The 23,454-nt window shown below is 36.7% G+C and overlaps 1 protein-coding gene across 20 annotated transcripts in view; it reads right to left on the bottom strand.

Moving 5' to 3' along the window:
• The window catches only part of LOC134679503 (TLD domain-containing protein 2), a 125,770-nt gene that overhangs the window by 46,954 nt on the left and 55,362 nt on the right, over positions 1–23,454 (bottom strand). For 12 of the 20 annotated variants that reach the window (XM_063538433.1, XM_063538432.1, XM_063538436.1 and 9 more), the window contains exons 2-8: positions 21,211–21,877; positions 8,003–8,065; positions 7,266–7,363; positions 4,053–4,114; positions 3,300–3,435; positions 1,433–1,525; positions 78–181 (exon numbers count right to left, since the gene is read on the bottom strand). In XM_063538433.1, the coding sequence (XP_063394503.1) occupies positions 78–181; positions 1,433–1,525; positions 3,300–3,435; positions 4,053–4,114; positions 7,266–7,363; positions 8,003–8,065; positions 21,211–21,761 (1,107 nt within the window). In that variant the 5' untranslated portion in view covers positions 21,762–21,877. Of the gene's footprint in view, positions 1–77; positions 182–1,432; positions 1,526–1,668; positions 2,025–3,299; positions 3,436–4,052; positions 4,115–7,265; positions 7,364–8,002; positions 8,066–21,210; positions 21,878–23,454 lie in introns of those variants that run through there. The other 8 variants (XM_063538439.1, XM_063538438.1, XM_063538440.1 and 5 more) reach the window with 4 other exon arrangements.

Here is a 23,454-nt window from a genome sequence, read left to right as displayed (position 1 = left end):
AATGTGAGAGAATATTAAAAATCATTCAATATTCCACCTTATCATTATGTATAAAGAGTAGTAAGTAAGATAAACACCTGTCCATCTGTGATGTGGCGCACGTTGATCTTGAGGAAGCGCTGCGGGGCGCTGCTGCTGGTCGGCGCCTCCGGCGACACGGGCCGCAGGCTGTCCAGGATCTCTGCAACAACAACAAGCATTATCGTAAAAGAACAACTACATTTACGTCCACACTTACCGCTGATATGTTCTATTCCCGTTTACCTCATCCAACACTGCAGTTGTTAAATAAGCACTCAGTTTTGATAAGAATGTGATCGGCGTTATAATAAATAAATTAGGCATTGCATTGTAAATTTCAGCCACTTTACGTTAACTACAAATTTGTCGCGCAGCCGAACCGTCAAGCTGGTGTATTTAAATTCGTGTTAATTCCAACGTAAACGATTCTTGATAATCTAGCCATTTTGCTCTTTGGAAGTTATAGAATTATGATTTGTTTTCGGAATGCCCGGCCAATCAGACGTGATTCGGAATAAGCTTACGGCTTTCGGAATAAGATACCCCACGGAGTGTGAGTGTTATTTATACGTCATAATTTCATAGAAGTTTGACTTTTCACGGTCTGACTCTATCTTAACTAATGGGGTAAGTGCAAAAGTATGTTATATACGATTCGATATGTAAACACTACTAAATTAACAAATATAGGAGTTTTCCTTTTTCTGAATATAGTATAATTATATTATTATGGTACTACTATTGTGTTCGTTGCAAGCAAGAATGAACGTAATACACACGCGATTCTAGAGCTGAAATCGGTGTGCTCACGCGACGAACGTGCGCCTGAACTGTGGCATTGGCTTGTGGACATAAAGGATAGTGCAGTAATAGAAAATAATTAATGAATGCGTTGCGTACTCTGTACTCTGACAGTGGTGTACCTGTGTCTGTTATGTCTTTTAAAATATAATAGATTTTTATGTAGGTTAAAATTTAATACAAACTTTGGTTGTTAATGAGTTTAGGTGTTTTTTGTTTCTTTTACTGGAGCATTCCACGGGCTGTCCCGTACAAACGCATTTTATTTCCTGTGTTGCGACTTTTTTCTCGGCATTTAAAGCAGGCAATTATTTTTCTGTGCATATTTTTGACCATTTGTCATAGAAAAGTAAACTCCTATACCTTTAAATCTTCAGAAATTTCGCGTTTGTACGGGACAACGGTCGACAATTTCATGGAATGCTCCTACTACCGTCTTACCATATGTGCATTAATTTTCAATGTGCCATCATACACAATGATTGTAATCATAAATATTAACAATGCCAACAAATTAAAATGCCGTTCGTTAGTGTGTGATAGTGTTGTGCGATAAGCGCTGCGACGTATATTGGCACAGCTGTACCTAAGGTGCTATGTACATAGTTACCTTTTTCTTGTGCAGGTTCGCTCGGCGGGCCCACTGTGGACTCCGACGTGTTGTCCCCGCTCTCCGAGGGACCATCCGAGTCCTTGTCGCCACCTGGAACACGATCTCTTCGTTACTACTTGTATAAACTAATACTAATGTTGTGTGGTTTTGTTTTAATATACAACTTACAATACTTATATTAGGACAGAGAAATGTGTATGGATCATAACTGTAGTGTAAAACCTTCAACGTACCATTATACCAACGTTTAAGAAAATCTACACTGAACATATTGAAGAGGTTTGAAACACGTTTCACTACAGCACTTATCTTGCGTGGTAATGAAATGAATTAGATAAGTCCATTATTATTGTCACAGGCAGGCGCTGGCGCCGGCGATAACCATCCACAATTGATTTTAGTTCAGGGTAATTATAGAGTGTCGAAAGTGTAGTTTAAAATAGTGTCGGGTTGTAGCGCGTGATGTCGGCACTGCGGCGCGGCCGCGACTGCAAGCTGCCCACTGACGGTGGAAACTCTTGTTTACTGTGCAAATACGAGAAAAATTTTGTTTCATGTCTACGTCGCACATGAATGAATAACACCAAGGCTGAATGTTATTGTTTTGTTTCACGCCGGCCGGAGCTCACAGAATCACGCTTCTAATCGATGTCATTGATATGACTTGTGGAGATAGGAGTCGAAAGTGTCTACGATCCGATAACAGATACACGCAGTAAGTGTGGACAAGTAATGACCGGCATAGACAAAGGTTTAGTTTAGTATAAATAATATATATAGGTAGTAAAATAAAGTATTTTATATGTAGTTACTAAGAATTTGGTAATTGTTGTATTGTACAAAGCTAAACTCTTTTATGTAATTAAAAACCAATAAGTGGAGAACCATTTGGTTCTCTGTTGCTTAGCCAGGGTACACTTTTCAGGATTTTGATTTATTTACTGCAATAAAAAAATTAGAAGTAAGTAGGATAGGACCTTGATAATAAATGTAAATTTAATTTGTAAAAAGTATTTATGTTATATGTAGGTTATAAATATTAGATACATACAATGTCTGTGAACAATGTCCAGATAGTATAAACATTTGATAATATCGTCCGAGTTTCAGGGGTTTATTTAGTGTTGACGTAGGTACATGTAGTACGGTTCATAAAAGATATATTTTCATCCTATCCCTCTTCCTCTTCCAAAATCTGAATTTTTAGCCTTATTCAATAACGTCGTGTTTGTAGATGAGACACGATTAGCATCATCCATCATTAATATCATCTTTGGTATCATTGTCTGCGAATGATTATATTCCACGAAATGAAAATTCACGCTACAGCGTTATCTAAAGATTGAATGGCATCGACCATTCAAATCACAACCGTGATTACTGCCACGCCAGATCTATCCATTTTCCGACTAATTCCAAACGGTTGCACAAATGTTTCCTTATCGACCAACCGGCTGATAATATAAATTGAACTACTATTGCAACTGACTGAGTAAGACGTTGACGACGATGAAGGCCGAGTTTCGCAAAGCTTGTAAAATTTGCGCGACAAGTCGAGACTTCGCGGCATAGTTTTTATCAAAGGCAAATAATTCAACGTAAATCTGGTTATACTTAGTGGACTATGAATTATGAAGTAAGATTTATATCGAAGCTGCAGTTAAAATACTACATATACTGGCGTGTTATGGGTCGCTTTATCCACATTTATCCACGTGATAAAATAACTGACACTTTTTAACTCTGGGGGATAGAAAGTAACGGGCACCATTTTATCATGCTGTCACGTAGACACAAACGACCATCATATCCGTACTGGGTGCTCATCAGAAAAAAATAATAGAATAATTGTGTGGGTTGTCACCTTTCTTCTTGTCCGGTACCAAGAGCCGCTGTCCGGGGAAGATGAACTGCGTGGCGAGCCTGTTCAGCTTGGTCAGCTCGGAGGGCGTGGTATCGAAGCGGGCCGCCAGCGACGTCAACGTGTCACGGTCCCGGACCTGGACAACAATATTACAAATCATTCATCATCACGTTTGCTCGTAAACGTAGGATTCCGTAAATTCGTAATTTCGACCTAGGGCTGTAAATGTACGTCCGAAGGGACAGAAGTTTTACTTTTCCTCTGTTTTTCCTCACAAGTGTGATGAAAACTTGCATTGTGTGTGCCACGGGCGGTGCAGGAATTGCGAACTCGTATCAATTAAGCCCTGCTACCTTCGGCTTCGGGTTAAGTTCTTGTTATTCGCCCTTAATAGGTAAACAATGTAGGTACTATTACGAAACAGGCAGTCCGTGCTAATGCTAGCACATGAAGGTAATTCAAAGTATTTTCGGATCAGTGGATATATTTAAAAGAAGTTTTAAAATAGAATTCATGCACCATATTCTTCACTCAATCAGAGGAACTGAATGAATTATGGAACTTCCCATGTAATACCAATTACAAAACGTTAACGGTAACAACCGGTGTATATACGCAATGCAAAGGACCCTTAACGTAGACGGACTCTAAAGCGAAATATGATAAACAATACGTCAATATTCACTGACTGCTTGAGTGATTACATAAATACTGGTCCTAAATTAACCAACACCACAAAATACTGATACGTACCGTGTAAGTAATGGTCTTAATCGGCGGCGGAGGCGGTAATCGTTTGGCGTGTTCATCCTCATCTGAAACAAATGCAACAAATAAAATTTAGCAAAATGCACAATGCTATGTTATTAATTAATTTAATTATTATTAATGCCGTTTACTATTGGCAGTTTTTAAATTACTGCAGTTTCCTGAAATATGTATTTTTTCATAAATACATATTGCAATTTAATGTTAGGCTATGGGTTATTATGACCAGGCATGCAGTCTCCGATTGAAAGTAAGTCCTAAGGAAAAAATTTTGGTCTATGCAAATTTGCCTTGCTTTTCGTTTCCTCGATTTCGATATGAATCAGTAGTGTTTTACTCGGGTGAAAGGCACCATTCATCATTTCCTCCCTTTGTTAACAATATTCTATAGTACACTAATAGCTTCAGTTTAGGAAGGGTAACTATGGAACCCTACACTGAGCATGGCTTGACATGCTCTTGGCCGGTTTTTTCACATAACAACGAAAAGTAACGACCCTGTGTACCTATATCGTTTATCTTCTTTGTTTCTCATGAACTGAAAAATGTATACTGCCTTGGGTATAGCGTTAAAATTAGCTTTCGATTCTCTTAACTTTGCGATGTCTACAGGAAAGACGCGAACGAGTTAAGCATACTTTAAAATGTGTATGACCCAAATTTACGTACAGTGACTTGCAACGAAGGCCGTACAAACGTCTCTCATGATCTTCTTAGTAGCGCAAGTTTAAAAATTTACGATAAATTCTCGTTCTAGTAAAAAAAACTAAAATGCTAGTCTTTTTTGCCTCTCGATTATAAAACACTCAGTGGTCTTTATGTAGTTCATAATACCATTATATTGTCACCGTGAAAATAGATATGTAGGTACCTACCTAAATACATTTAAGAGCTTGTTAAGTGACAAAAACGTTGTTTAGTTCGATAACAATGAATTTATTTATAACGATTGACTATTTAAAACGCAAATACGTTCATATAAAAAGGGGCAAAGTTACGCAGTCAAGTCGAAAAACCAAGTGACCGTTTCCGAGTATTTTTAATTTTTAATTTCTGGTTAAAAATACTTTTAACAAGCATTGGTATAAGTATCTTAAAAGCCACCAGATCGCTATAACCTTATAAGTATTTAATAAAGGTATTGTGGTGATATGTTTACCTCTATAAGTATTATCTTTTGTATTGCAAGGTATATTTTTGAGCACATCGGCCGCACTAATACCTGGTGGCAAACCGATAATAATGAAGAAATATACACATTGTCAATTTTGAGACTTGCCAATTAGAATTCAAAGTAAAATATGCTGTGCTTAAGCATAAGCAGCGAGCATCGATCATTTATTTCACAATTACTGTAGATAATAGAAACTAGTGAAATATGGTAATGTAAGTAGCAAACATACGGTGACTTCGTACCTACTTAAACACAGTCTGTCTGAATTAAGCAAGCTTTCATTCATAATTGTCAGTAATTAGCCGGCCATCTATGAGATAAATATTACTCATATTTTACTGTCTGGTCCGAGGAAACTATACGAGTTAATTAGCATGAAGTTCCGAAGTAACCTACTTAAATTTTTACAAATAAAGTTTTTTGTGTAAATGTCATACATGCATTTCAAGCCATTTTTGATTTCATTTATTGCCAATCTTTTAAGTCACCGCCGGTAAAGCACTTACAACCCAGAGGGGTGATGCGGGTGTCTTTGGGCGACGGTAATCGCTTACCATCAGGAGATTAGTCTGCTCGTTTCCCCTTATATCATAAAAAAATAGCGGTCTAGACTTATTTACAATATTAATGGTGCTAATTACTACAACTGTTCCAAATTTTAGGTATCTACTAGTCAAACGGTCTCTGAGAGATACGCATTTAACTAATTTGCAAGACCGAAGTGATCCCACAAGTGTTCCGTGAGTAAAGTTTTGTACGGAACACTAAAAACTTCACCTGACAAAGTTCATCGATAACAGAGAGTAAAGTAAAGTAAACACGAGGGGGACGAGATGACAGGTTGCACAAGCAGGTCAGCATTATCGACCCGCTGTTCCTGGAAGCTAGGCAGCAGATCCACGCTGCCTTACGTTATGGCTCCTCTACACGACGGGCCAACGCCGGCCACTCCAAGGGACGCAGCCATGCGGTAGAAGGAGATAGCAATATCACTTGCTCCCTCTAACGCTTGGAGTGGCCGGCGCTGGGCCATCGTGTAGAGGAGCCATTAACGTGAGCGACGTGCTCCCGGCCCCGTGAACGGTCACGTCACCTCACGTTCCAGGTGAAATGTGCCACTTCGCCGGTTTGCAATAACGACTATTTTTATTTGCTGGTTTATATCGTATGCTTGTTTGCCACAAAATTCGGCCCCCGTTAACTACCGCTGAGGTAATCAGCATCGAGGATTTTAGCTGCGAAACTACAATTTTTAGCAAATCACATATTAGTCACTTTAGCTCGGTTGAATTTGCGTACATTTAAAAGGAGGATATGGGAGAAACTTTAAACCAATACTAGAATTCTTCACAAACTTTATGTTGATGTGTAAATCGGTGAATCACTGACAAAATTATGTTTTAATAATATTAACTATAGATAATATATTATTTTTATGAATGGTTTTATTAGTTTGCAGTCGTAAAACGTACCCAAGCGTATGATACATATACTAAAAATATAATTAAACATTACGATTGATTTTGTTTACCAACGAGATTAGATTAATAGTGCCATAAACATTATATGTAAGCCGGATACAATTTTATAGTCGTCATATTTATTTGAAAAACCAGGCAAGTACATTAACAGTGGTAAATCGTAAACGTCTGTCTGTCTGTCGTAAGTGTATTTTGTCAGCCGCCACTAAGTTGAAATGAGCAAATAATGAAACATATTTATAGTTAGGAAATTCCATATTTACATGGAACTAAAAGTAGAAAATAATAATGACTATCGACGTGTGGCAAATCATTTCATAGGCACTTATTTTATTGAAATAACCATAAAATTTCTAAGTAACTTTTTTCTTTAACTTTAACTGGATAGTCTGTAAAATATGATTAACAATTTAAAGTTTAGTATATTCTAAGACAATTTCGTCGTTGTCCTATGATTTAGTTAGGTATTCTACTTTAGCAGCGTTATCGCTGTAATCAGTAGCATCCATCAAGCTGTCAGCCGTGTCGTGTCCTGTGACTCACCTCTGTGGACAGCGTTGAACCTGTCCTCCACCTTGGAGCGCAGCGAGTCCAGCTCGAACGCGGCCGCGAACCCATGATCCACTGACCGACTTTTTGACCTGCAAAAGCAAATTAGATCTTTTATTTCAGTTTTAAAAACTAACAATACTAATGAAGTAACTTGGCATTTAATTCCGTTTGCCAATTTTCGAATCTACCTAACCAATGATGTGACTAGAATAATGTTCGTCTTTAGTCTTGAATAATCCTGAAATGCTGATGTCATTTTAGACGAACGTTTTAAATATACCATAATTAGTTATATCTGGGTCGAGTCCGGCTAGGCGCAGTTAAAAACTATAATTAAACTAGTTCAGTTCGGCATGACGGTATTGCAAATAATACGCTAGTTCGATATACTCTTATGTAAAATTAGAACGTCGTTTGGACGAACTAGTTTTTCAGTTGTAGCAGACAAACGTGTCTTCGCAAACGACGTATAACAATAGGTACCGTTATTTTTCAATGCTTTTGGTAAAATAAAATCACCAAAAATGCACGAATGTATTCCAACCCGACCCGGAAACAAAACATATATAGGCTTATGTTATGAAACGATGAATATAGATAATTAATTATTTAAAGCTTATATATCAGACATATTCAGTTGTTACTAAATTTAACAAAAAATGAGAAAAAATAGGCAAGCTATAGCTTACTGTAACGTGCAGTGAAATAGTATGGTGGCGTATACTTACCTTTTGAAGGACTGGTCAATACTCTCGGCGCTCCGCGACAGCTGCTGCGACGCCCGCCTAGACCTGCATGCAATACAGACCACTTGCTACACACAGGCATGGCATGCAATACGACATCTACCAATCAAAACTATTCAAAAATATTGTGATTCTATTATAATTATAAACACACTCTTTTGTAACATGACAACATAATATTGAAAAATATATAAAATTGTATTGATGTAGAGTCAGCAGCTGAAGTTACTAAGCGGGCGAGATGTTCAAAATTACCTTACCACGTTCTTTTCTCTTAACAATAAAGTCTTGTCTAGATCATTTTGAACTCCTCGCGCGCTTAGCAAATTCTGCTGCTGACCGTACATAAATGGATAAAAGTATTTTCAAAGTGACATCAATCTCCAAATATAATTTAATGACGACTGTGAAAACACTCACAACGTGGAAGAAAAATAAATATAGATAGCTCGCGTGTTCGGTGTCATGAACGTAAATCAGTTCCACAAACATGTTTTATGTGATTTCGTATGTGCCATGGCTGCAACATGTTAGAGGCATGATGAACATGCACGGTATGGAGTTAAATAATTTCTTTATGTGATAAACCATAGGACGCATTATATGCGTGATTGAATTATAAAATTATAATGTAGCGAGGCCTACAGCAAATTCATTTCGGGAAATTTGTTACCCATCATAGTAAAAAACAAAAAAATAGAGAAGATGCGCAGTTGTTTTACTTTACGTAGGTATTTATACAAATACAAAGAATTACGCACAGCGGAATTGTAGCGAAAGGATACAATTTAATGATAAGCTTGCAAACTTAGCTATTTTAACGATTTCCTGAATATGAATTATCATTGGTAATTGGCGTAGTTGCACATTACATCCTAATCGTTTCTTCGAGGACATATATTAATTACTGGTCTACCTCTAGCTGTATCTATACGTACCTAATTTAAAGCCAAAATATTAAGTCGGTTATGCACATAGGTTTTAGGATTTGTAGGTGGCGTTGAACTATCATATGTCAGCTCTATCATATCTAGATAAGTTACAAGTTACAAGGTGTCGTTAACTTGCTTAACATTGCTTATTGCATGTTTTGGAAACAGTGACTCTCAACTAAACATCTGCTTATACATATATAATTGCTAATAATATAGTTGCTTCACCAAATGTTTATTACATTACAACAATTAACTATTTATAGTATACCGGATCGGATCGGGGTGGGTAGTGACCCTGCCTGCGAAGCCGATGGTCCTGGGTTCGAATCCCAGTAAGGGCATTTATTTGTATGATGATACAGATATTTGTTCCTGAGTCATGGGTGTTTTCTATGTATTTAAGTATTTTTTATATTATATATATCGTTGTCTGAGTACCTACAACACAAGCCTTCTTGAGCTTACTGTGGGACTTAGTCAATCTGTGTAAGAAGGTCCTATAATATTTATTTATTTATTTTATTTATTTACCGATTCTATATTTCATAAGAGAAATCAAACGTTCATGTATAAGTACTTGTTGTGTTCTGAATTAGCCTTGGCGATTCGCAAGAATAAGGGCTGATTTAGACGGTGCGCGAATTCGCTTGCGAATTTAGTTACATTGCGGATTGTTGATTACGTCTAATTCGACCCACCGATCAAAAACCGCAATGTAATGAAACTCGCATGCGAGTTCTCGCATCGTCTAAATGGGGCCTTAAGGGGAAGATGAACGAATGAAGATGAAGAGGAATATTTAGTATAATAGTACCAGGGTCGGGGGCGGCGAAGTTCGCCCTTGACACTCGACGCTCGCCCGCTGCCCGTGCCCGCGGCTACACGCTACTCGTAGCAACCAGGGCAACCACAGACCACAGTACATGGTGCGGCGTCTATCTAATGTGGGGACATCTGGCGTCTTTCGAGCGTCGGCGTCTGTCGGCGTCGGTCCAGCGCTATGGAAAATGACGTCGCTGCGCAGTTGCGTCGACGCTGCGTCGACGTTGCGTCGACGTCGGCCATAGAATTGTAGACGCCGACGCTCGAAAGACGCCAGATGTGGGGGGGCCCTAACAACTGGCAAGAGCCCAACTTCATAACAACTTGTAGTACCAAGTTAGTATAGTAGAACAGACTCGCGCTGCGACATCACAAATTTAATACTTAGCATGAGAAATAATGTAAAATTGTATACTTCGTATGAATACTCCGCTTTACCGTTTAAATTTTTCTACGGAGCACAAACTTGGCGTATATGGCGTATTTATTTATGGGGTGCTGCACCAGTTCGTCAAAACATTTTTTTTTTAATTTAACAGTCGTATATCTTGCTATAAGGCAAACAAGAGCTTGCGTTGCGACATATTCTAAGTATGTTTTGTTTGAAATGAACATTGTGAATAATTCATAAAAAATAAAAATAAGAATGTTTTCTTTACTTCTGTATAAATCACAAACAGTTTGAAAACAATAACTTCAAATTATTTTGTGGGTTTCATACAAAATTAATAATTTCAAAGTGGTGTAGCACCTAGAGTTTGAATTGTTTCTATATATACAAATGTGAATAAAGTGTATATATGTATGTTTCTTTTCTACACAAAACATAAATTGTTTGTCTGATTAAAGTTATAGGTAGCCTTTGTTTTAAAACGCCAATCTCTGTTTTCAGCTTTGAATTTAAAATACACGATATAGATAATAAACGTATATGTATGTATGAATGATGTCAGTTGTTGTACTGCAACCCAATGAAAGATACCAACCATCCTAGCTACAGACGTGGAAGTTAACCACAGCACAATGTAATGAGATAGCATCGGATTGAGTGACACTGGTTGTACATACTAACGACGCTACGACTCACTAAAGTGGTCATTTGTAAACTTTATGTCCATGTTAAATATTTCCGAATGATCTCTGATCGTTAGCCCAGACTATGTACCTACTTATTATAGATAAAACGTAAATTACTTACAACTTTTTTTAGGACTGACTACGAGGATAGTATCCGTATAAAGTCAACAATTATTTTGTATAACAACAATTGGGCTATAGGGCTGGTAACTGTTGCTTGAAGTACAAAAATAAATACTTTTCACTCTAGAGTGGGAAATACAATTTTCCACTCAGCTATCAGCCTATGAAAGGTGAACTTTCCGAATAGGAGAGATGAAAAAATATTACGCACACGAGAAAACTCTATATGACGATGACGATCTGACGATACCAGCTTACCAAATAAGAAAATCATTATATTTAAATAACCGATTTCGTACATTTTGTACAAGGGTAAAGGTTTACTTTAGATGCTTTGAATACAACATAGATTACACGAAATTACTTGCCGGTTCACATTTAAGTAATTTAATGTTCAGTATTATAGTGACGTTATGATATGAAAACAGACTAGGTAACAACCGCTTGTGAAACTGAGAACCACGACAATGAATAGTCAAATCAAAATGATCCAAATCTAATAGACTGTCCGTTCCTACTCTCTCCTGAGAATCACTCACGGGACTCAATGGATGACATGGCTGTGCCCTATCAAGAGAGAATAAAATCAATGTTATCTCCCTCTGTTACAGAAAATTGCACTACCCCTGACACAAGGCTACGGCTGTTTGCCATAACATAAACAACTACACACAACGGGAAGTTATGCAATAAAAAAGCGTGCTAATTCAGTCTAATTGAAGTAATTACAGTGTTCGATTGAACGCCATTTGTATAACGGAACGGACTGATGTCATGCAATCATTGTACAATTGGCTTACTCATATTAGAAGGATATTAGTATTTTTTCAACAAGTTAACAACAGTAATAAAACTGAACAACAAGCTGTTCTAACTCTGTTGTTAATATGTAAGTCCTGTTTGGCTGACATTAATTAATGGCCATTATGTTTGTTGTTTTTACTGAAGGGAAAAAATAAACGAATGAATTTATCTAGACTAATATCATAAATCCTTTACGATGCATTCAAAAACCGCAAATTACAACCAGCATAAACCGTCTTATTGAAACCAATTTCTTATCTGTGAAAATGCTAATAATAGTATAACATTCAAATTTCGAAAAACTCTAAAAAACACAGCAATAGGGTATCCCGTGAAGGATTCCCGTCCCGTGGGTAGGGAGCCCCGTGTCGCGGGACCCTTTGGGTACGGAATCCTAAAAAGGGAAAATCCGTATGACATAGACGACATACTCGTAGTGCAACAACCATACAATAGGTGTAGTAACGTACACCTGAACACGTTAGTTAACATCTCATCATCGTATCTGTCATCAAAGCCTAGCCATATTTATCTAAAGTACATCGGAAAATATTTCCAGAAAAAGGGTCACTATGGTGGCTGGTCGGTCATGGTCTAACTATACTTTGCAAAAGGAAGGTACCGATCTAATTCAAGCCATTTAAACCGCCTCGAATAACGATTTATTTAGATTGGAGAACAATTAAATCTAAGAATATTTATATAATGCAAACACATTATTTACCATGCAACATATTTATCGGAATAACAAAATAAACAATGTTAAAGATACTTGAAAAATGAGTATAGGGTCATAAGGCACGTTCATTGAAGGCAGTGTAAACTTGGCTGACCTTAATGACTAAAATGTCCTTCGTTACACTGTAACTCATATAATATAGATAGTCTAATAGGAACACTACGTGACCTAAGAGGCGCACCTACATATGTGGTGGATTGTTAACATTTTTTTTTTCTTATTGTATTACTAACTCTCAATGAGGCTCACAACGTATCCTACCGGACGATTCAAATACACAATGAAAGAAATGTTTGCATAACAGTAACAAATATTTTGTTACTACTTTCACAAAATTGGTACTTGCGAACTATGTGTTACATACACCGGCTAATAGCACGGTTTGTAACAAGAAAATCGGTTTAGGATATTGATCAATATTTATTTCTTTATTACTCAAGTTCAGTTATTTTTTGAATTACTCAATGAGGTCGGTCGGCGAATTATTTTTAGTATAGTAGTAGCTCAAATAGGCATTTATGCACAAGAAAGTAGGTACTTGGTTATTTAAGCAGGGCGAATTTTAATATTTATTTATCTTAACTAAACCTAGGAGGTCGACATCGGCTATCCGTTTTGTGGTATTCCTTGTGAAAAATTAGATAAGTACATTCGTTATGTAGCGTATCTATAATTTAAAACTTTTGAATTGAGTATCAAGTGAAAGAATTTGCCCTCTGTGATAAATAAAATAAAAGATGTTGTCAAATTGAATGATATTGTTAAGTTGCAAGTACGAATACAGAGAGGTGCGCGGCTATCCACGATACTCGTTTACTAATTGCGCAGCTCCACAATTAGTCCAGTGCCGTCCACAAACGAGCGCAATTGGCGCAATGGAAAGGAAATGAACATCCATCCTCGAATACACGTACACGAGACGCAAACGATACGACATACGTCCTAATTGTGTGTATCCTCTATAACTATTCAGAAAATCATGCCAACGTTATCTGATGCACTTGTGAGTGTGTCCCAGTGGACAAAACGGAAGTGATATCACTAGATCCAATATATATATTTTTTTAATTATGGCCTGACCTAATAAATACCACGTATAAGGTTCTATGCCTATAATAGGCGGACGCGTAGCCGGTGAACCAAGGCGGGCAGGCTATTACGCAGATCTAGATACTGATTTAAGCTTAAAGGAAGTCCAATCTCAGCACCAAAGAGGTAAAGATAATCACTTCATGCTGGCTATGATTGGAAATTTCCTTTTTGCATCTAGCCTCCCACTCACAATTTTCGCGCTAGCTAATTTATGACGCTGACGTAGAGACTAAAGGCAAGGACTCAAGATATAAGTATTTTAGAGTTTGATGAGTACTGATAGACAAAAGCGAACACGTTAGCATTGGATAATATCTTTCCGGAGAAATGAAAAAATATTTAATACCGATCATGAGAAACCTAAAAAATCTAAAAATACCCGTATTCGATCATGTTCATTTCATTTTGGTATTTTTTACAATATTTTAAGAATATCCGTTTGGTAAGGATTTAAGTCCTGAATTTATTGTAGATTAGATAAACTTAATTGTGACATGACGCCGCTCCAATATTATTGAGGCGCTATGCTACGTAAGCGCCAGCCGCTATAAGGTACCTTTTACCGTGGAACGTCACAATTTTCAGTAGGTTGTTTTGCACAGTGGGGTATTTTGACGGCCAGTAGGTAGAGTAGATAGATGGGAAGGGAAGACGGCAACGGCGACGGTCCCGATTGAACACAAATAATTTATAGAATTCTAAAAACCGCGCACATAAAGTAGACGTAGACTATTACTACATACTTGCTTTTGTTAAAACTACGATATATTACTCAAGTAGGTGTAAATAGGACTAACTTCGCACAGAGTAGTCCATTTAGCTTTATACCTTATAAGGGCTTATTACGGTAAGGACCGAGTACAGCGCATACATTTGCAATAAATAAATACGAATGTGTGACACACATACATCTCGCAAGCAGAGCATGAATGTGGCCGTCCTTGTGTGCGGCGACATTGTCACCGGCGAAACCGCGGCCACTTATGTAGGCCGGCCTCTTTCCGCAGTTCCTACACCAGCGTTTTGCCAGGCCTGGAAAGCCAGGAAATTAGGAGACAAATCTTTGAAAAAATTTTTTTTTTAATTTTGCTCGACTATAGCTAGTTTTTACTAAAATTATACGGTTATGGTATACAAAGAATATACATACAACTGAAAATAAATGAAAATTAGAAATATTCTCGACATTTTTTCTATGGAATCAACTTTAACTTTTTCAGGTTGTGATGGGAGTTTGTCCTCTTATATTTTAGTCTACTTTCTAAATGTTTTTTTTTTCATGATATATTTTTTGGCAGTTGCCAGCGACGTGGTATAAAAAAGTATGTAAATACCAATAACACCTTACGTATAAGTAAGTTCAGTAGAGTGACGGAAGGCTATTAACACCAACATTGCATCAGCCGTTTATATGATCTTCGTGTAGTTATGATAAATTATAATAATGATACATACTTTTAACGTTTTTTTCGTTGTTTCAGTGAAACCAATTTGAAGCACTAGGCACAAGCTAGTATACAGATGAACGAAATGCGTCGTTGGCTGTCAGCCAAACATATAACCGCGATTGTATTTCTAATAAAAACAATATTATGGTGTCAATTCTAACAAACCTGTTTATACGTAAATATAATGTCAAAAGTATAAGTTTTTATCAAAAAATTCAAATTTATTCAGTTTTTAGCGCTGATTGTACTTTTCTTTCAACAGGCAACTACATAATACTCATCGCGACAATTCTAATAAACACAATTAGGTTGCGTAGTTTTATCACAGCTCGATCGTAGTAATTAGTAGTAGTAGTAAAACACTTTCTTGTACAAATAGAAACAAAAAACAAGAAAAAAACACGCGTCATTGCATCCACTATTATATTCAAACATCGTAACCTTTACAGCATTTCTGGTGTAGCGGAGTGGTGTTAACGGAATCGGTATAAACTATTTCAACCCTAATGATTAATTAGCATTAATTACGTTAACATTAACCTTAATTTACCATTTCAGTTGGAAATATCTAATATCTATACCAATTCCGTTAACACCACTCCGCTGCACCAAAAATGCTGTAAATGTTACTATGTCTATATATACATCGTCACCCAAATTAGATATTTATGTGAAGTTTCAGCTCAATCTACTAATAATGAGAAGTTGTATATAACTATTTTCGTAGTCACCGTTGAAAAGCTTGACTTCTATCTCACAAGATGCACGGATGTGTAGATTTTTTAAAACATAATGTACAGTCACCAAAAATATATTTTTGACGAAAAAAACATCGTTGTGGTTTCTCGTCACTCGTCATCGTCATTGACGCAATTGTACAGTCACCTGCAATAACACAGACCACACACACATAACCTTCCTTTCTTTACTTAGAATCAATCAGGTCATAGACTTAAACTGAGCGTACTAGTAGAACAGAAGAAGGATTTCATATTGAATATAACAATTTACTTTTTGTGACTGTATATGTATAAGTATATATCAGCAAAAATATTTATGTTCTGTGTTGGCAACTCTCCGAGATGTCCAGTCAGCCTAAAGCAGATTGCCGAAATGCGAATTTTGCTAACACATTTCCCATAATACACATTAGTGGGTGACTGGGAGTAGACAGATCGAAATAAAACCAACGACGCGACGCCGCCGCCGCTGCGCCAATGTCTACCGAATCTTAATTTAGCAAAGTGCATTATATCTTTATAATAATAGATCGCAAAGAAATAAATAAACAATGGTTGCTGCCGGGAGTGCCGGGTTATTTGTTTTGCATCTACATCAAATATACCTATTTATTTTTATAGGAGCTCAAATAGATCGAAACGACAATACTGACGGCTCGATTCTGAAAATGTATTAGATCTCTACTAGACCTCAACAAGTTACGATATGGATAATTTAAAGATATTTGTAAGATAGATATGTCAAATTGGACGTTTCCGCGATTCTGGAGGCCCTCTTGAACGATTTCGACAACTTATGACTTAGATATCCAAGTCACATCTATATCGTTTCTAGATCTTGTGATTATCTCGTTTCCCGAATACGCGTGTAAGTCCTCTTCTTATCTTACTTTGTACAAACTATTTTGAAAAACAATGTCCTATGACGACGAGTCAGGAGTTAAATAGTACAGCGTTTATGACGCAAATTTATGACTGCCATACTGTGTTTATTTGCTCAATAGTACATCTTTATCGTCAACACATACAATGTAGTTTATTTAGCCAATTTTCAAGGTAAATAAACCTCTATATTTAAAGCAAAATAAAATAGTTTTACTTCAACGAAAAAAGTGTAATATTTGTAGGTAGCCACACGTTTAACTGAAATTATTACTTAAGCCTAATTTCATTAAGAAATACGCATGGTAAACTGCATCGAAGAATGTTAATTAAATCAATAATATAAGCGCAAGATGTATACCAATTTAGGGCTCATTTAGCCGATGCGAGAACTCGCATGCGAGTTTCATTACACTGCTGTTTTTGATCGGTCGGTTGAATTGGACGTAACCATTGTAACAAACAGTCGGCAACGTAACTAAAAGCGCGTGTGTGTTCCGCGCCGTCTAAATCAGCCATTAAACGTTATTTTATAATAAACTTGTCATATAATGGTTACTACAATTATGTCAATTTAATTCATATAAAATAAACATGAAGTCACGTCTACTTAATAACACATATATATATAATAAATAACACTACGACTGCGTAGGCTATCAAAACCACTGCAGACTTTTCTTGGTCTAAATCTAGCTACAAACATGTTACATGTATTGAATGCCCTCCTGAAACGACAGTTTTTATTTAATTTAACTGCCGAACTAAGTAGCGGCTCACAAAATAGACCTATGTTCCAAACGTTAAAATATACCTTATAGTTTTTGAATAAAGTGGCTGTGACATACGGAAAGACAGACGGCGGACAGACATTTTGGCTGCGGAACACTAAATATCAGGCGCCATATACTATATCCGAATTTATTCCGTGAACATGTAAACACCATGTAGGCGCCTTACAATAGTGCTTTTCATCAAACTATATGTCTGACATGTAAAAGGACACGCACCGACTACGTCTGAAATACCGAACAAAAACAAACAATACAATTGTATTATCTTATGCTCATGTCTGTCTGCCTACATTATCCCTCTGACCTGAACCACCAAGGTGGAAGAGAGGTCAAGTTCGATACAAATTAAATCTGTCAGACTATAAGGGCGTCGCAGGAACGGAAAAGTTTATAGGGGGGTTTCAAATGTTTAATATACGAGTATGTTATTTTAACTGGTACTTTATTTCGTGCACGATGTAAAATAACTTATATTAAGTAGAGGAAACATCCCTATTTGAATATTTTTATTAGATTTTAAATATTTACAGATTTGGAGAATAATTACCCACAGGGGAGGAAATCACGATCATTTTACGGTACACATCCTAACCCGTCGCATCTACATAACATAATATGTAAGTAGCAGGATAGCAATTTAAATGTTGGCCTATTTCTTACAAGTACATTTTGGGTGGGATTATTGTTTACCTTCAAATATTCCACATTAGGATGTACGAGTAATGTTTGCTGATCTTATTTTTATATGTGGGCGATGGTAGAGGTCGAACGTGCAGGAACGAATGTTACATCTGTTAATAGGCAGGAAGACAGCTACTAGTTACCTGATTCATACACAGATTACTCGTAGATTAAGATAAGTAATTTGCTTTCCTTTTTTCTGACATTGGAGAATGTATGTTATGATTGACACGACGATAGTAGGTATAGGAACACCACCTATTTACTTTAATGATAGATTTAACAAGAATAACGAGAATCCACTCGTAAGACTACGAAAGGCAAATTGTACGATGTTCACTTATACGCCTACTCCATATAATTAAGTAAATAGAACACGGTAAAATAAACCGTCAAGAAAGGCTTCTGTATAAGTATGACTTATAGCCGAGATTTCGTAACTACGTAATATTATATACGTATTTGTTTAACATGAACGCAACTGACTTATGAATCTTATGATCTCAATTAGAAAATCTTTTAAGCATGAACATGTACAGACAGTAACTATAACGTAAAAAACGAACATAATGTAGGTTGAGTGAAGGTATGAATAGGCTAGCCACGCTGGGTAGCCACCAGCGCGCGGTCAAACCGTGACCCAGAGAAATCATGACAGATACATGTTCATATATGTAGCTTCTAATGAAACTGTTACCTAAGTGCGTGTCGGGCCACACACACTTGATAGATTCCGTACTAAATAGAAAAAAAGCAGAAAACGTTCAAAACAAGGAAGGGGCAATATAGAAAATAGAAAACCAAAAGTTGTAAGTACACATATTTTGCTTACTATTTTATTCCAAAAACGGCGAAAACATTCAGCTAATCATGAAACTTAATCAGCGTGATTTAAGTTATTTTATTTAACAGTCCTATTCTACGAATGATACAAACAATAAAAGGGCACCTTTAATTAAAATAAATGTACGTATCATTAAGGTTATAAATAAATAACTAATGTAAACGTGATGTGAATGTATCTACATACATATAGGTACCTAATTAAGTAATTAGAACCGACTACCACAAAGGTAAACATAAGAGTTTGTGGATTATAGTCATAATAGAATATGATTTATGGACGTATATTTCACCAACCATATTATCATCTTAGGGCTTTGAGGGTACCCATTTTGTTTGATGGTTGTTTTTTTTATCATTTTATTATTACTCAAAGTTTATATCACACACACACTTCTCTTCTTTTTTTTGTATTGTATATCACAGAAGAAAAAGAAAAAGTTGGGACTTAAAATACGAACAATCCGATTAAATCTAAATTGATTTGCGATATCAGCTGCTTAAGGCGATAACGTGGGTATGCTATAACTGCGATTTGAAATGCATTAATTATTGGCTGTGTGTATTTATACATATTTGCTAATATTGCAGCATCATTAAATACAAGAAGATCCGTTCATACCTACACAATAACTGGCCGCTCCGAATCCGGTGACTAATGGCTATAATATAACCTAATTCTTTTTTTATTTAACTACATTAAAAAAAGTAGTACAGCCTCGGTTAGGCCCACTTGCACCATCTCAATAACCCGAGGCTAAGCGGTTAAACCGTTAACCCAGTGTCAAATTGTACTGGTAATCATGGTAATTCCAGGTTTAACCAGTTAACCCCAGGTTAGTGGAATGGTGCAAGTGGGCCTAAGACGTCTTTACCCAAAGATTATCTTAGAGAGATGTTACAGTACAAATTGTTTTCAAACACACCTAGGTACTTCTAACCTGAGAATGGATAGAAAACAAAGTAATATTTTATTTTATATCATATAATTTAAATATAAGAGAGCGAAAATGCGGCATGGCGGGCATAAATATTTGTATAAGTCATGTTTCAAGAACAAAAACTGTATACTTGTACAAAGATAACATAATGCCCACGTAAATCTAGATAGCGTCGGTTACTAATTTATCAAGATGACTAAAATCATAAATTTGTCACGTAGGTACACAATACAGTACACACACACACACTCTCTTGCAAACATGTACCGATCTGGCCTACGCGACAAGAAATAAACACTTACGTAAACCGCCAAATCAAAATCACGACTATCAATTTTTACTCAGGAAAAAAATACGACTGTTTGAAAAAAAAACAAGATTCGTTCACATCAAATGCCAATAAAGTACAGAAGCTTTTATTTTATAAAAGCAATGACAGTAATGACAAATTAAATCACGTGAGCTGTTTGTCATCCATGAAAGCAAAACGAGCGGTCTGTTGTACTATGTAGTTCTTAGTCTGTACAATATTTTCTATAGTACTATATGTATAATAAAAATCAAGAAACAGGCCCGCTGAGTGGTCAGCGTCAGCACGAACCAGTTGAAATTCGCGCTTTACGTGTTAAACGTAATTTTAAATCGAACGATGAATCATGGAATAAATATCATAGTTATTAACGAAGAAAACTCTCGCAATATTAATTTATAGTATTTACTGGTGGGGTTACGTGACCCTGAAAGTAACTAATGCCACTAGAGCAAACGCAGATATGAACAATCATGCTCCATTAGGTCAAGGAAATCAACTATAGATATGGTGAACTATTTTATTAAGACTCTTATTTCCTTTCTATTGCATCCTGTTTAGGTCAATATTACTGATAATATTTGCAAGACTCTTCTACACAAGTTAACTGTTCACTTATTTACTGATTAGCTAATTTAATTGTAAAGTCGGAATTATTTATTTATTGTGTTGTAATTGTGGCTGTCGCTTATAGCTATTGTTACAGTTCGATTTAGTCAATTGAGTAAGTAATCAATTTAAAATAATACAATAGAACAGGCGGCATAATATTTAGTTAATGACTCGCACACTCGTACATAAGTGTGAAAAAGCTCGATTGAATGTTGAATATCGAGGTGGCACTTAGTTTTTCACTAGATGGTATGGTATGATGGGTTTTAGGCGTATTATCAATAGTAACCTTAACGCCAGACAGAAGTTTTGAAACAACAACAATACACAATAATGTATATACTAACCTGTTTTTGATATTATCAGGCACGAATACATTCCACCAAGATGGCCTTTTTTGCCTTATGTATACAGGTGTGTCACTTTCCTCGTCAGTATCGTTCCCTCCTCCTGATTTCCGTCTCTTCTTACGCTCCAGTTGCAGGCGTGCCGCCCAGGACCGACGGCGACCCTTGTCACTAAACCCCTCTGCCCCCACGGACACTGACAATGAAGCGCGACGGGGGGGATCAGGCGGAGGGCCGTCGAAATCGCTCAGCTGTCTATATCGTTCAGCGAAAGCTGCGTCAGAAGCTCGCCGACCGTTAGCCGCCGTTCTCGGCGGGTCAGCGAGTATCATGTCGGAAAATGCTTCGTCGTCATCGGTATCAGGCGTGAACGGTTCGTCGCTAAAGCGGCGCGGAGTCTCGTCGATGGATTCCTGCAGGCTGGCAAGCGGCAGGCTGGGGCGCTGCGAGCGAAGCCCGCGCGGCGCGCGCCCCGCCGGCCGGCCTTGCAGCCGAGCCAGCGCCAGCGGCACCGGCGGCTCTGTCAGCGTGGGCTCACTTCCACTCATCATGCTCGATATTAGTGCACTCCAAAACTTTTCAATCACAGTTTTATTTCAACTGCATGTCTGTTACTACTCCACCATTTTCAAGGTAGCGTTCCATATAAAACTGCAGTATTTTACCACTGTTACAATAACAACGTTTCGGTCCTGGCATACATGTGACAATGGCAAATGTGAATTAGTATTAGGGTCTTTAAAGGTATAGATGAAATAGACTAAAAGGGAATGTTGATATATATGTGTAAATAAAGTAGGCATATAAGGTGCATTGGAGTAACTTCGAATGCGGGGTAATTATGAAAATTGCATGTAACTAGTAAACTAGAGACATTTTCTACTGTAGCAACAGTAAGCAAGATAGTGGTAAACTTTACAGTAGTTTAAGTGTTGCCAGAGTATGAATTGCTTCAAGTTTAGTAGCAAAATTATCCCGCTTTCGAAGTTATCGAAATGCACTTTACGTTCGCAATATTACTTTTACATTTACATTTTTCAACCAATTATTATGAGAAATGGCGGTGGATCCACATTAATCCACAACGATGATATTAATTAAGTAAAAAATGAAACGGAAGGTGTAGATGCTAACCTAACCCTCATAAGCTATTATATCTCGTGTTTGAACCACGAACAAAGAAATAAGCCCACTTCTTCTAACTTTAAAAAATATTCGGAAAGAGAAGAGTCATAGCATGCATTGGTTCCCATACATTCTTGTCTTACAGCACGGACTACATTCTTGTCTTACCGCACGGACTCCCCATGGTAATTTGAGCTAACTTGAATGTACTATACTATAATATAATAAACAAATATCAGTCGCAGCTAGTATCGGATTAGTCCTGTACGTAACAATAAGTAGATAGTTAAGCGAAGTAGCATTCCGCGGCATTGTCCGGCTGACAAATAGTCTCACTTTACCGACAATGCGTTAACTAGTTAACGCTAATGGCAGCCAATGAATGGGTGTATTAAACCGTAACGGTACATACAAATTTACTATGTCACTTACAATTATACGGCTCTAATTTATCAGTATATTCCAATAAAATGAATTATATGCGATTTTCATGCATATTTCACATAATTAATTACTCACTGTATGTACAGGGAACAAAGCATTTTTTACATTATGATTATTTAATGTACTTACATACATTGTTCAATAGGACAATATGGTCAAACGTTAACAAGAGGAAATTTAAATCCATTACTCTTAGGGCAGAGGATTTATGAGTTGGATTTACAATATTTTTTGTATCGTCCGTATGTATTTCATCGCACATGAGCGGAATATATAAAGTTTTAAGCCAAGTAAACTAAATTCCGCCACTTTGTTTATAATTGGTATAAAATGAAGGTTTTTACTTTTATCACAAATAAATGAACTAAAATAATATAATCTAAATCTGTATTTCTAAATGAAACCTCATTTATATTTCTTTTTACTAAAAAAACTAATATAAAACCTTCGTTCGCATGAGACCAAGTACGCCTGAAGTAAGGAGCGGTACTTGTGATTACATGTACTTTTTAGAGACGAACAATAGGTTTCATTATTCATTTCTATGCATTTTGTGTGGAAAGATGCTGATTATGATCTAGTTTGTTGGCAGGATAATTACACTGAGAGAAAAGTACAACAAAAACACACTTAGAATTACAAAAATAAACTTAATCCGGGGACAAGGAGAGTTAA

The sequence above is a fragment of the Cydia fagiglandana genome, chromosome Z (assembly GCF_963556715.1).
Source record: "Cydia fagiglandana chromosome Z, ilCydFagi1.1, whole genome shotgun sequence".
NCBI lineage: Eukaryota > Metazoa > Arthropoda > Insecta > Lepidoptera > Tortricidae > Cydia > Cydia fagiglandana.
This window is presented reverse-complemented; position numbering and strand designations above follow the sequence as displayed.